The sequence below is a fragment of the Phacochoerus africanus genome, chromosome 3 (assembly GCF_016906955.1).
Source record: "Phacochoerus africanus isolate WHEZ1 chromosome 3, ROS_Pafr_v1, whole genome shotgun sequence".
Taxonomy (NCBI): domain Eukaryota; kingdom Metazoa; phylum Chordata; class Mammalia; order Artiodactyla; family Suidae; genus Phacochoerus; species Phacochoerus africanus.
Window position 1 is genome coordinate 58,272,485 of NC_062546.1, and position 13,971 is coordinate 58,286,455.

A 13,971-nucleotide genomic window follows, 5' to 3' on the forward strand; every position below is an offset into this window, starting at 1 on the left:
CTAGTCTTGGGTTCTGAGCTCTGCTTGGCTGCCATGGGACTGTGCACCCTTCAGCCAGTTTCTTTCAAGCCTCCTGTTTCCTTTGATATCACTGCATGTTCTTTAAGCTCCAGATGATGGCTTTTTTTTTTTTTTTACTTATAGAAATGATGACTGGGAGGTTCCTGCTGTGGCACAACAGTGATCAGTGGTGTTTTTGGAGTACTGGGTTATAGGTTCAATCCCTGGCCCGGCACAGCAATAGCGCAGCTGTAACTTAGGTTGAAACTGCACCTCGGATCTGATCCTTGGCCCAGGAATGCCACATGTGGCAGGGTGGCCAAAAATGAAAATAAAAAAGTGAGGCCTGGTTTACCCCTACTTTCCTTTGGACAGTCAAGGTCTCTGGATTGGGTTGGGGGGGGGGTTGTTTTTTGCTTGGGGCATAAGACATTAATTACATACATTGTTTTTTGAATTATTCTGTGAGAGATTATAGTCATTGCTAAGAGAAATCTTTGAACTGAATCACACCCCAACACTTGTTAAATAGTCTCCCATGTTTTGCCTATAGTATGCCTCAATTACTCTTGGCTTTTTGTTGTTGTTGTTTTCTTTTTACGGCCGCACCTGCAGAAGTTCCCAGGCTGGTGGTCAAACCAGAGCTTCAGCTGCCAGTCTACACCACAGCCATAGCAACACCACATCTGAGCTGCATCTGCCACCTAAGTCACAGCTTGTGGCAATGCCAGATCCTTAACACACTAAGAGAGGCCGGGGATGGAACCTGCATCCTCACAGAGAAAGCATCAGGTCCTTAACCTGCTGAGCTATAACAGGAACTCCTATTCTTGGCTTTCTTCACTAGATTTCTTTGTGTCATAGTTGTATGATGTTTTAGGTTGGGGACAGAATTCCTGGAGACAGCAGCAAATGCCTTCATGGATCAGGAGTTCTGTAGCTATGAGTACCAGGCTTCCTAACATGGAGTCATGGTTCAGTGAATCTCCTTCTTATTCAACACTGTGCCACTTCATGATAAATTAACTCTCAGGCTTAGGCGAGGGCACCCTGGTCAGTGTTGTAGCTAATACCCCTGTTCACACAGAATGAGTCCATATGACCTTGAATGTGTCACTTCCTCTTGCTATGCTTCAGCAAGCATAGCAAGAGGAAAATCTGGAGTAGATAGCAATTTATGACCATCAGATTCAGAAACATTTGCTTTAAGGTTTTGTAGAAGAACCTGAGCCAGTGAGCAAAGCCAGTAGAATAAGTGCACAGTCTGAATTTCAGAACAAAAAAATGAGGTCTTACTTCTTGTGCTATAATCCGTGCTTTGAAAGAAGTGACCACACCAATTGCTTTAGCAAATAGGAAAAAAAATATTGCAATCAGTAGATTCCAGTGACCAAAAAAATAGTGTGTTCAAATTTATTTTAAAAATTATAGAGGATGAAGTTCCTGTCGTGACTCAGTGCTTAACAAATCCAACTAGGAACCATGAGGTTGCGGGTTCAATCCCTGGCCTTGCTCAGTGGGTTGGGGATCCAGCGTTGCCATGAGCTGTGGTGTAGGTCACAGATGCGGCTCAGATCCCCGAGTTGCTATGGCTGTGGCATAGGCAAGTAGCTACAGTTCCAATTAGACCCCTAGCCTGGGAACCTCCATATGCCATGGGAGCGGCCCAAGAAATGGCAAAAAGACAAAAAAAAAAAAAAGAAAGAAAGAAATTATAGAGGAGTTCCTCTTGTGGCTCAGCAGTAATGAACCCAATTAGTATCCATGAGGACATGGGTTCAATCCTTGGCCTCGTTCAGTGGGTTAAGGATCCAGCATTGCTGTGAGCCATGGTGTAGGTTGCAGATGTGGCTCGGATCCTGCGTTGCTGTGGCTGTGGCTTAGGCTAGCAGCTGAAGCACCAATTCGACCCCTACCCTGGGAACGTCCATATGACATATATGAAGCCCTAAAAACAAAAAATATATATAATTTACATATGCTTCCTGCAAATATGCCTGTATCTACTCAGGTGGATGACAAACATTAAGAAAATGAAATATATGGAAACAGATTTTTTTAAAAATTAGAGTTCACAAGCTAAAATCCAAATTATAATAAAGGCCACATTTGGTAAAGTGCTTATTATTGTGGTTTTACTACACTTGTATATTGGAGCCCATGCCTCTTACTGTGAGTAAGCCTTACTACCGGTAACATCCTCCTACTTGATCTGGGTGGTGCTTACATATGTATGTTCGCTTGAGGATAATTTACTGAGATGTAGAGTTATGATTTGTGTATCTTCCTTTGTATACATTATACTTCAATTAAAAGTAAGGGGGTGGAAAACCCTCTGAGCCTCCAGGATAAAGATTAAACATAACATGCGGCAGTTGCTTAATCAAAAATTGCACAAATTAACAACAGTCAGAAGAAGCTTCACAGTGTTTGCAATCAAACTCTAGGAAACACACAAACATAATGAACACCAGACGTTTCTCTGTGTGGGTGGTGGGGAAGCATATGTTCTGAAAGACTCCAGAGCCAACAGCGGGAAGCTCAGCTTCCATAACAGCCCATCTTGCTTTCCCAAACCCACCCAGTGCTTGAAAAGACAAATCGCTAAGCCTATACTGAAAATCCAGCTGGACTCTTAACTGAGTGTAAAGCAGTAAGAAAATGATACAACACATTAGGTCACGTCCCTGATCCAAGTCTCTTGAAAGTTGAAATAAATATTGATTTTTCAGCCTGCCTTTAGATTTACAATACAGCTTCCACGAATTAAGAAATAGGACCTGTCTCCAGAACTCAGAGAGCCTGGAACAAACACCATTGGGACCTTCTGCTCAAGAGAGTTCTTCAGTTCAAAAATCTCAGTTCCAAAACCCAGTATTTGGGGAAACACAACAGTGCTCATCATGGCGAAAGAACCTTCACTGGCAGTTTGAAATATGATATCGGTCCTTGTGCACAATGGCAGGTTCTGTTTGTCCTTTTTTTTTTTTTTTTTTTTTTAATGGCCACACCTGTGGCCTATGGAAGTTTCTAGGCTAGGGACTGAATCCAAGACACAGCTGAGGCAATGCTAGATCCTTTCAAACCCAAACCTCCTCAGTGACCCAAGCCACTGCAGTTGGATTTTTAACCCGCTATGCCACAGCAGGAACTCCCTGTTAGTCTTAAGTAGTTGCCTTTTCTACTGCTGCTTCCTGGTGTGATTATAATACCAGGGGCACACAGGCACTTCTGGGTGGCACATTCCAGGATAAGGCTCAGAAGGGATGGCCTGTGAACAACCATCAGCAATTCTGAACTCCGGTTATCCTAGTTTGTGTCTTGTCTGTCTATCTGTCTTCCACCTCATCTTACAAGTGGGTTAAGGCCCTAAGAACACTGGATCCTGGATCAGAAAACCAGGGTTTGACTCTCCTCTGCCACAGGAAGTCACAGAACATGGAACAAGTCACCTTGCCCTACTGCGTCGGAGCATCAGCATTATTGTTTCTAAAATAGAGATAATTAAATATATCTACTCATTTCCTCACAGGGTTGTGGAAATGAAATGAGATACATGTGTCTCCAGAATTGCAGCATGCTCTGCTAACACATCCAGAGAGGAGCTATTTGGGCAGGAAGGGAAAACGTAGGAGATTTTGCTAAAGTGCTCATTAATGTCCAGAACATAAGGTCATTTGAGTCATAGATCTAAGTCACTATAGGTCTGGAGATAGACGGATTCAAGATGTATACAAACCTCACGATGGCCCCTGCTTGGACACTAAGAACACGTTCTGGCTTCACCTGAAATGCCTTAGAAAACAGCAGTGCCAGGGGGTGGTATTTGAAAGAGTCCTGAAAGCTGGTCTGACCTCCGAACGCTGTTGGAGAATATCATCCTCCAAACTTTAGAGAGCTTGGCAGAGAAAGGTGGCTGGCAAGCAGCTCAGCAGAGCCTGTTTATCCAAGTCCAAGTTCTGCCTGGCTCACAGAGAACTGGCCCTGAGGCAGGTGTGGAGGGTGATATTTTCAAGTACTTTACTTAGGCTCAGGGATCAGGACTGGAGCCATAAAGCACAGGGTCTTCGGGAGTGCTGCCCCCAAAGCCTCAGCTCATAGTTCTCATAAAGACAACACGAGGAGGCCTTCAGACAAGCAGCCTCTGACTGTGGAGCTTCCAGAAAGGAGCTCATCACAGATTCTGGGAACGTAGTGACTAAAAGTCTACAGTGATGCCATTCAAGAGAACTTTCTGTGTTGATGGATTTTTCTCTTGTCTGCACCATCCAGTAGGATCGGCACTGGCCACATGCGCCAATGGAGCACTTGAAACATGGCCAGTGGCCTGAGAAACTAAGTTTTTAACTTTAATTTTAATTAATCCCCATTTGCATTTAAATAGTCACACAGGTCTAGTGGCTGCCATATTGGACAATGTGGCTACAGACTCTGGAATCAGAAAATCCTGGGGGCAAATCCTGAGACAGCCACTTACTTGCAGTCTGACCTGAAAGACTTAATCTCTCTAAACCTCAACTTTCTCACTAAAAAAAAAAAAAAAAAAAAAAAAAGCGAAAAAAAAGGAAATGATATTAGTACTTACCCTGAAAGGTTCTTGTGAGACTTACATCAATGAAATAATTGATGTAACTCATTGAGCCCAGAGCCTGGCAAACAGTGAGTGCTCCAACCGTCCTTATTTGATAGGCAGCAGTGAGAACCTTTAACATGGGCCAAGTGCAGATGTCTGAAGAGTTCCACTAATACAGCAAATCTTTTACCTGTAAAAAAGATGTAGGTGGAGCCCGTCTTGGCTTCGTCCCTCCTGCAGATGTAGCCGTTGCAGAGCTGCCCCCAGCAGCTGAATTCTCCTGTGTCCGCCGCAGTGGAGTTCACCAGGGTCAGCTGGCCGTAGCGCTCATGCTGCTTCACACTGTCAACAAGAGCAAAACCAGGTCACACCCGGGTGAGGCCTGGTCCCCGTCCCTCTCTGCTCCATCGTCCTTGCATCTAAAGACCCAGTGGCTCCAGGCAGAGTGCACTTTGTCAGATGGTACCAACTAGTAAGAGTGATTATGGGGAAATGTTGCTGGAGGAAAGTGGAGGAGGTAGACAGAAAAGCCTTTCCTAGAAGGAAGTCATAAATGACAATTACATTCTCTAATGAGAAGACATTCTCTTTGACCTCAGAACTGGAGTTTCCTTAAGTAAAATCACTGAGCCACACAAACTCAGCCACAAGGCTTTGAGCAGGCGTTTTGCTTTCAGCTTTTATTACTATGAGTTTATTTAAACAGCTGTCAACATGAACAAAAGCACATGCAGAAACAGAAAAAAAAAATTGTTTCAAATTTGTATGGAAACACTAAAGACCCCAAATAGCAAAAGCAATCTTGAGAAAGAAGAATGGAGCTGGAGGAATCACAACACTCTTGGACATAAATCGAGGCAATATCTTTTTGGATCCATCGCCTAGAGTAATAAAAATAAAAACAAAAATAAACAGATGGGAGCTAATTAAACTTAAAAGCTTTTGCACAGCAAAGGAAACAATAAAGAAAAAGACAGCCCAGAGAATGGGAGAAAATCTCTGCAAATAAAGGAACTGACAAGGGATTTCTCTCCAAAATTTACAAACATCTCATGCAGCTTTACATCAAAAAACAACCCAGGCACAAAATGGGCAGAAAATCTAAATGGACATTCCTTCGAAGAAGACAGATTTCCAAAAAACCCATGAAAAGATGCTCAATATCACTAATTATTACAGAAATGCAAATCGAAACTACAATGAAGTACCACCTCACACCTGTCAGAATGACCATCATTAAAATGTCTACAGACAATACATTCTGGAGAGGGTGTGGAGAAAAGGAAACCCTCCTACACTGCTGGTGGGAATGTGAGTTGGCATAACCACTATGGAGAACAGTATGGAGGTTCAGTAAGAAACTAAATATAGAAGTACCATATGATCCAGCAATCCCATCCCTGAACATTTATCCAGAGAAAACCATCATTTGAAAAGATAACATGCACCACATTGGTTCATTGCAGCACTATTTACAATAGCTAAGACCAGGAAGCAGCCTAAACGTCCATTGACAGAGGAATGGATAAAGAAGATATAATACACATACACAATGGGATATTACTCAGCCATAAAAAAGAATGAAATAATGCCATTTGCAGCAACATGGATGGACTTAAAAGAGATTATCATACTAAGTGACATATGTCAGACAAAGACAAATATCATATTATATCACTTATATGTGGGACCTAATAAAAATGATACAAAAGAACTTATTTACAAAGCAGAAATAAACAGATTTCAAAACCAAACTTATGATTACCCTAGGGGAAACTCTGAGGGGAGGGATAAATTAGGATGGAAATAACACATACACACTACCGTATATAAGTAACAAGGAACTACTAGATAGCCAGGGAAAGCTACCTATCCTATATAGCTACTATCTATATAGTCTGTAATAACATATATAGAAAAAATAATGTTTATATGTATACAGAGAACTGATTCACTTTGTTATACATCTAAAACTAATACAATATTGTAAATCAACTATACTACAATAAAATTTAAAAAAAATAAAAAGAAAGAACATAGTATTATCCAGGATGCAAAACAAACTTGGGGATCTTTGAGATGCTACATTATCATATAAAAATAAGAACTTCCCTTTAGGGAAAAAATGCATTGGTTGCTAAGATGCGGAGTCCCAAGCATGCACCCACCTCTGGTCTAGTAGCTAGAGATTTTAGGCACTTGAACTTCTCCTCTGGCCTCACACTATTTTTACTTTTATCTTCTCCTTTTTTATCTCTTGTATTTTTATCTTGTTGCATGTGAATATATCTGCAGTCCCCTTCAGATCCTTTTTGAAATAAGGAGAGACAATATTTATTATCATTAAGCATTAGTATTAGCCAAGTGTTGTGGTATTTAATTGAATGACATTGTGTTGGGCATCCAGGTGTACCATCACCCCACCCTGGGCCTCAGCCCGAGAAGATGCCAAAATAAATGGTCTTAATCCAAGGATGCATCTCAAATACCCACATGCTTCACCCCTCTGGGATCCACATACTTTGCCGATGTGGTCGAGGTTCTCCTGTTGTATGTTGCAGTGACATCAGTGCCGTCACCACTTTAAATTTAGCACACAGCAGAATGTCTGGCTGGTTGGTCTTCAACACAGCCTGTTCTGGTCACTGCTGAATAGCCACTTTGCCCACCAGGCTGCCATGAGATGCCTCTGTCCTCCCACTCATCAACTGCCTCCTTTCAACTGAACGGAAATCTCTCCTCCTTCAGGAAGCTTCTAATTAGAATCAACTCAGGAACCTCCCCACTTTCTCCCAGTGACATAATCAGCTCCATGTTCTTACCCCTTTGATACACCTCTGGCTTCCTGTCATTATAACGGAGAAGGAAAACTTTGAGGGCAGGGATGGTGCCCTCTTTGTTTTATATTCCCTAAGCAACAAATCTGTGCACAGTAAAGTTTCTCTGGAAATCAGGAGATTGAAATGAAACTGAACAGCAGTGTTGGACCAGGAAAGAACCTTAAAAAGCAAGAATCCAGCTCCCAATTTTGCAAATGAGACTGAGTCTCAGTAGAAGTGACTTCCCTGAGACCCACAGCTGGAGAACAAAGAAAAAAAATTGTCTTCTCCATCAATTCAGTACATACCGAATACCCACTCGTTAGAAGATACAATGCATACAAAGCACTTCATGCCATGCCTGGTTCACTGCATTATCCTCATTATATCTTAATTTCATATCACTACAGATTAGTAGTAGTTATTGGGAAGACAATGGTAACAATGACAAATATACAAACCCAACATCAGCGATGGTTAGCACCGCAAAGAAAAACCCAGTGGACCTCAAGGCTGTCATAATCCAGTTAAGGAGCTAAAACTAATATACATGAAAGGATCAGAGGATGACTAAAATGGTGCTCACAACAAAAGCAGTAGGAATTCTAGAAAGGGGTTCATCCTTGTAGGTGGGAGAGATTGAAGGCAGCTTTGAGAGGGAAGTGGGATAAGCTGGACTTTGAAAGGTGGGGGCAGAGGGACATTAAGGCAGCAAACTCATTGGCTCAGGAAAATACAGGCCCCACAAAGCTGCAGAGACCTGGTCTGCTCATTCACTGCTGAGTCCCCAGTGCATGGTGGGTAGAAGGCACTCAGTAATGATGCAGGGATTTTTTTTTTTATTCTTTTTACGGCTACACCTGTGGCATATGGAAGTTCCTGGGCTTAAGAGTCAAACGGAAGCTGCAGCTGCAATCCTATACCGCAGCTATGAGATGAATCTGCAAGCTACACTGCAGCTTGTGGCATTGCTGAATCCTTAACCCACTGAGAGAGGTCTGAGATTGAACCTGCATCCTTATGTACACTATGTCGGGTTCTTAACCCACTGAGCCACAACAGGAACTCCTGATGCAGGGATTCGATCCATTAGTTACAGAAGGAGATGGAGGGAGTGGGTTGGGAGTCACAGGGCGGACGGTTGAGAACAGAGAGAGGGGTACACGTTTCATAGGCAGGGGACCACCCTCAGTGTTGGAGAAGGGAGGTCATGGGCCTGCCTTAGCCAGAGCACAAATGGAGAGAAGAGGCATGGGAGGGGCAGGAAGAGGACGATGCATGAGAGGTTGAGACGCTCTTCCTGGGGTGAACAGTAAGTGCTGGGGCCAGGCTGGGTGGTGGCCATGGAAGAGAAACATACAAGACAGGTTTTCTTGGGAAAGATACATGACAGACTGGGGAGAAGGGGTGGCAAAAGACACATCAGGAGTGCCCACTCAATTTGTATCTCCACGTGATGGGAAAAGTGGGGTTTTAACCAACTAAAATGGAAGAGCTGAGGAGAGGAAGGAGACGGGGCTGGCCGATGAACAGATTCACTATTGGAGATTTTCAATTGGTGTTGAAATGTGGGTCCCAGGGGTGTAGATGTCCCAGTCGTGGTTGGACTTATAGGGTCGGCACAGAGGAAGTCAAACAGCTCTAGATTTGTATTTGGGTCAATCACCTAGGGTAGGTCCAAGGAGGAGCTAAAGGAAGGAATGAATTCAACGAGGAAAGTGTGGTCGACAAGAGAGGACTGATGACAAAAACTAGGGGGCCAGCAGGAAAAGGAGAGGTCGGTGAAGAGAGAAACAGAATCAGGAAGGAAAGGGGAATCTGGAAATGGGATCATCAAGGAGAAAGATTCAAGAAATTGATGGTAAAAAGCATCAGGGGCCTTTAAGGGAGATGCATGACAACACAAATACCACACATTTCACTGGGCAGAATGAAAGTCTTCGGCAACCAATAGAACAATTTCAGTGTGAGGATGGGGCTGGATTTCAGCAGATCAAAGATGAAAAGGTGGAGAGGAAATAGGGGTGGACATTTTCCCAGGTGGACCACGATGTCTGGCCACATTCCCTATAGAGCTCAGTCTGGGCTACAAAAACAGTAAGTGCTCCATAAGTGTACAGAGACTTTCTGTGGGCCCAGCATCTACTAGCACTGTTGGAAATTCTAAGACGCCATTCCTAATAGGAAAGAAACCAGGCACAGAAAAATGTAGCCCTTGGGCCTGACCCTACCACCACCATGCTGTATCTTTAGCAGGATTGGGGGTGGAAGGAAGGAAATGCACTGGAAAACATTTCTGGATTTTTCCACCCCCTCTTCTTATGTAAACAACATGAAACAGGAAACAAATTATTTAGCAGGATTACAGTTTAAATGCCTGGATTTAAAATGTCCATTTCTACTAATGGCCTCACACAGTCCAGGTGGCAGGCTCTCCCAGGGGATGGGACGTGACCTCAGGCCTCTGGGGCCAGAGTCTACACCAGGAGATGGAGATAAGGATTCATGAGCCTCACAGACCCCCTGTCCCAAGATGCTTCAACCCTAGACCCTCCCCTTCTCCTGTTACCCACTTCACATGTGCCCCCCCCCAAAAAAAACCCCAAACCTGGAGTATCTGATTTAATTAGTTCTTGTTAATCATGATACCCCTTTTTCTCTTTTTATCTTTTAGGGCTGCACCGTGGCATATGGAGGTTCCCAGGCTGGGGTTGAATTGGAGCTGTAGTCACTGGCCTACACCATAGCCACAGCAATGCCAGATCTGAGCCACATCTGTGACTTACACCACAGCTCACGGCAATGCCGGATCCTTAAGCAAGGCCAGGGATCGAACCTGCAACCTCATGGTTCCTAGTCGGATTCATTTCTGCTGGGCTACAACAGGAACTCACCATTTTCTCTTTAAATGGACAAGAAGCCATTCAGCAAGTGACTAGAGGGAACAAAACAACCAGTTATCAAGCAGCAACTATTATTCCTGACAGCACCCAAGGTACATGTTACTTTTTCTCAATCCCATGAGATGGTGATGATGAAACTACTACTCATAATTAAAATCTAAGAAGTGCTCGGTATGTGGTAAGTACTGTTCTAAGCCCTTTGCACATTCTGACTGATTTCACCCCCACCAGAGCCCTGAGAGGTAGGTTTTTATTATTATACCCGTGTCACAGGTGAGCAAACTGAGTTTAGGTAACTTCCCCAAATCAGTGTTAGAGCCACAGCAGAAATAGCTGAAAGTCAATTTAAAAAACTTTCCTGTGGAGCTCCCGCTGTGGCGCAACTGGATTGGGAACACTGGGATGTGGTTCCATCCCTAGCGCAACACAGTGGGTTGGGGATCTGGCCTTGCTGCAGCTGCAGCTTAGGGCACAACTGCAACTCCAATCTGATCCCTGGCCCAGGAGCTCCATATGCCGTGGGGGATGCCAAAAATGAAAAAAAAATTTTTTTGACAGGGCTGCCCAATGACACGATCCAAGAGGCTCTCTGCCTTGAAGACTCTGGGATGATTCCATTGCATAAAATAGAAAAGTTTGGAGTTGCCGTTTGGCGCAGTGGTTAACGAATCCGACTAGGAACCATGAGGTTGAGGGTTCAGTCCCTGCCCTTGCTCAGTGGGTTAACGATCCTGCGTTGCCGTGAGCTGCGGTGTAGGTTGCAGACGTAGGCCTGGTGGCTACAGCTCCGATTCAACCCCTGGCCTGGGAACCTCCATATGCCATGGGAGCGGCCCATGACAAAAAAAAAAAAAAAAAAAGAAAAAAAAAAAGAAAGAAAGGTTGGAGTTCCTGTCGTGGCTCAGCGGAAATGAATCTGACGACTAGGATCCATGAGGATACAGGTTTGATTCCTGGCCCTGCTCAGTGGGTTAAGGATCCGGCTTTGCCATGAGCTGTGGTGCAGGTCACAAATGCTCCACAGAACCCAAGGTGCTGTGGCGTAGGCCGGCAGCTACAGCTTTGATTTGACCTCTAGCTTGGGAACCTCCATGTGCTGCAAGTATGGCTCTTAAAAAAAAAAAATTCCAGAAAGGTGAAAAGATGTACAGATATAATCAAATACGCTCCTTATTCTACATTCCTTTCACATTCATTAATTATTTAAATTCTACCACACACAAGGAATGCTGCCAAGCCTCAAAAGAGATAAAGCTTCATGAGTATTTGCTTGTCATGTTTCAAGTGTGTGCTCAGGGCCTGTGTTTACTCTAAGACTCCTTTTAAGAATGTGTCAGAGGATAATTGCTCCATCATATGCTGGGAACGAAGCCATATCAACAGAGTACAAATCCTGGTTTAAAAATAAAAGAAACCTATAAAAGCTCCACAGTTTATGATCAAAGGAAAATGAAAAGAAATATGTATGAGGAATTAGTTGACAGCCAGACATGAAGATGGGGAATTTCAAAGTGAATGTAGTTCCAGTATCAGAAAGTAAGCTGAAATACCTCTATCTATCCATCCATCTCCATGTTTGAATTCTATCCAAGGACCTACTCAAAACCCTTGCACTGTAACTACAATATTTCTATCCCAACAACAGTTTGTGTGAATGTATGTGAAATATGACATACATTGGGTATGTCTTTCAGGTCTTTTCTACTACAATGACTTATGCCAGAGCCTGCTGTACTCTTTAAAAATTTATAGTAGGCGTTTTTCAACTCTTTCACAGGAGCTCACATATGTGTCCCTCAGGCCTGCCAACCGCTCTCGTTCTCCAGTGCCCTTTCCTGGACACTTGAGGATGTTCAGCTTATCTTTTCAGCACACCTCTTCCAGCCTGCTAATGACATCCCTTCTTTCTACCTCTCTTGCCAACACATCTGGCTCCTTTACAAGGGAAAAGCTTTTCTTCCTCCTTCAGAGCTTTCCCAGATCCTAAGAAAACCAGGCATGGCTATACCTTTGACACCACAAGCCCACACCAGGCCAGATACACTAGAGATTAATCACACAGAAAGCCCTGTCATGCTGCCTAGAATAATGCCCTTAAGACGTGCATAGCCTGTGACCTAACAATTCCATCTGTAGGAATAAATCATTCTTACCTAGGTGTTTATTGCAGCAATAACTGTGACAGTCAAAAAATGGGAAATAATTTAGGATTCCAACAATAGAGTTGGATTACACTGTGGAATCACAGCCATAACATACAACAAATGTTCATGATACATTAGGGGAAAAATCATGAGATAGTTTGTACATTTTGCTACAATTTTTTTAATATAATTTTTTATTTTCCCACTGTACAGCAAGGGGGTCACGTTATCCTTATTTTTTTTTTTTTGTCTTTTGTCCTTTTAGGATTGCACTCATGGCATGTGGAAGTTCCCAAGCTAGGGCTTGATTCAGAGCTGTAGCAGCCAGCCTACGCCACAGCAACACAGCCACAGCAACGCAGGATCCAAGCCACATCAGCAACCTACACCACATCTCACAGCAACCCCAGATCCTTAACCCACTGAGTGAGGCCAGGGATCAAACCCGCATCCTCATGAATGCTAGTGGAGTTCACCAACCATTGAGTCATGACGGGAACTCCCCGATACAATTTTTTTTTAACGTATAAAAATAAAACTAGAAGATTCTATGCTGCAGTGTTGACAAGATTTCTTGGGATTTTCTATGACCTCTTCCTTATTTTTACTTATCTGTAGAGTCTCCAACTTTCTAACTTGAGATGAATTATTTTGTAAGTAAAACAAAAACAGGATTTCCTAGTGTGGCTCAGCAGGTCAGAACATGACATAATGTTTGTGAAGATTCTCATTCAATCCCTGGCCTTGCTCAGTGGGTTAAGGATCCCATGTTGCTGTGGCTGTGGTGCAGGCTGGCAGCTGCAGCTCCAACTTGACCCTAGCTTGGGAACTTCCATATGCCGCAGGTGCAGCTGTAAATTTTTTAAAAAATTAAAAATTAAAAAAATCCAACTATAAGAAAAGCAAAACAAATTAAACCACTTACAAAACTACAGAACCAATATTCTTTAAATATGTACCCATGGATGGCTTCCTTGGACTCAAAAATCTAGAGGGGAGTTTTACGTTGCATTGTGTTTTTTAGAATGTGGATTCGAAAAGGCATGATGGAAGATAGTCTGAGAGAAACAAAGTATATACACGTATGTCTGGGTCCCTGTGCTGTACAGCAGGAATTGGCACAGCACTGCAAATCAACTGTACTTTAATTGAAAAAAAGTCAGAACCAGCAGGAATATTCCTTCAGAGGCCTAAAAAGTTCAGTATATTATTTTGCTCTCGTTAATAAAGATATTATTATTATTAAAGGACAGTTGGAGTGTAAAACACAATTGAATGCAGTGACATTGTTCTCAAACCTGGCCTATCCTGCTTATACATACGGCCTTTCCAGTTTGTTCCACCTCCCTGGGCTCAATCCTGGATGTCATTTAGCTTCATGATTACCTGGCTCCTGCCCTTGACCTCTCCATTTCTTTTAATGGAGACACAACTCCACCTGTCACCCAGGCTGACCCCCCTGCCTGGATTCCTGCTGGTCCTGCCTTTTGGAACTCCACATGCTGAAAAAGCAACATGCTGTAAAACTCACA

At 43.2% G+C, this 13,971-nt stretch overlaps 1 protein-coding gene across 1 annotated transcript in view; it reads right to left on the reverse strand.

Moving 5' to 3' along the window:
- The window catches only part of PDGFRL (platelet derived growth factor receptor like), a 49,687-nt gene that overhangs the window by 4,159 nt on the left and 31,557 nt on the right, over positions 1–13,971 (reverse strand). Inside the window, exon 3 of the mRNA XM_047771869.1 lies at positions 4,764–4,915. Within this exon, the coding sequence (XP_047627825.1) occupies positions 4,764–4,915 (152 nt within the window). The remainder of the gene's footprint in view (positions 1–4,763; positions 4,916–13,971) is intronic.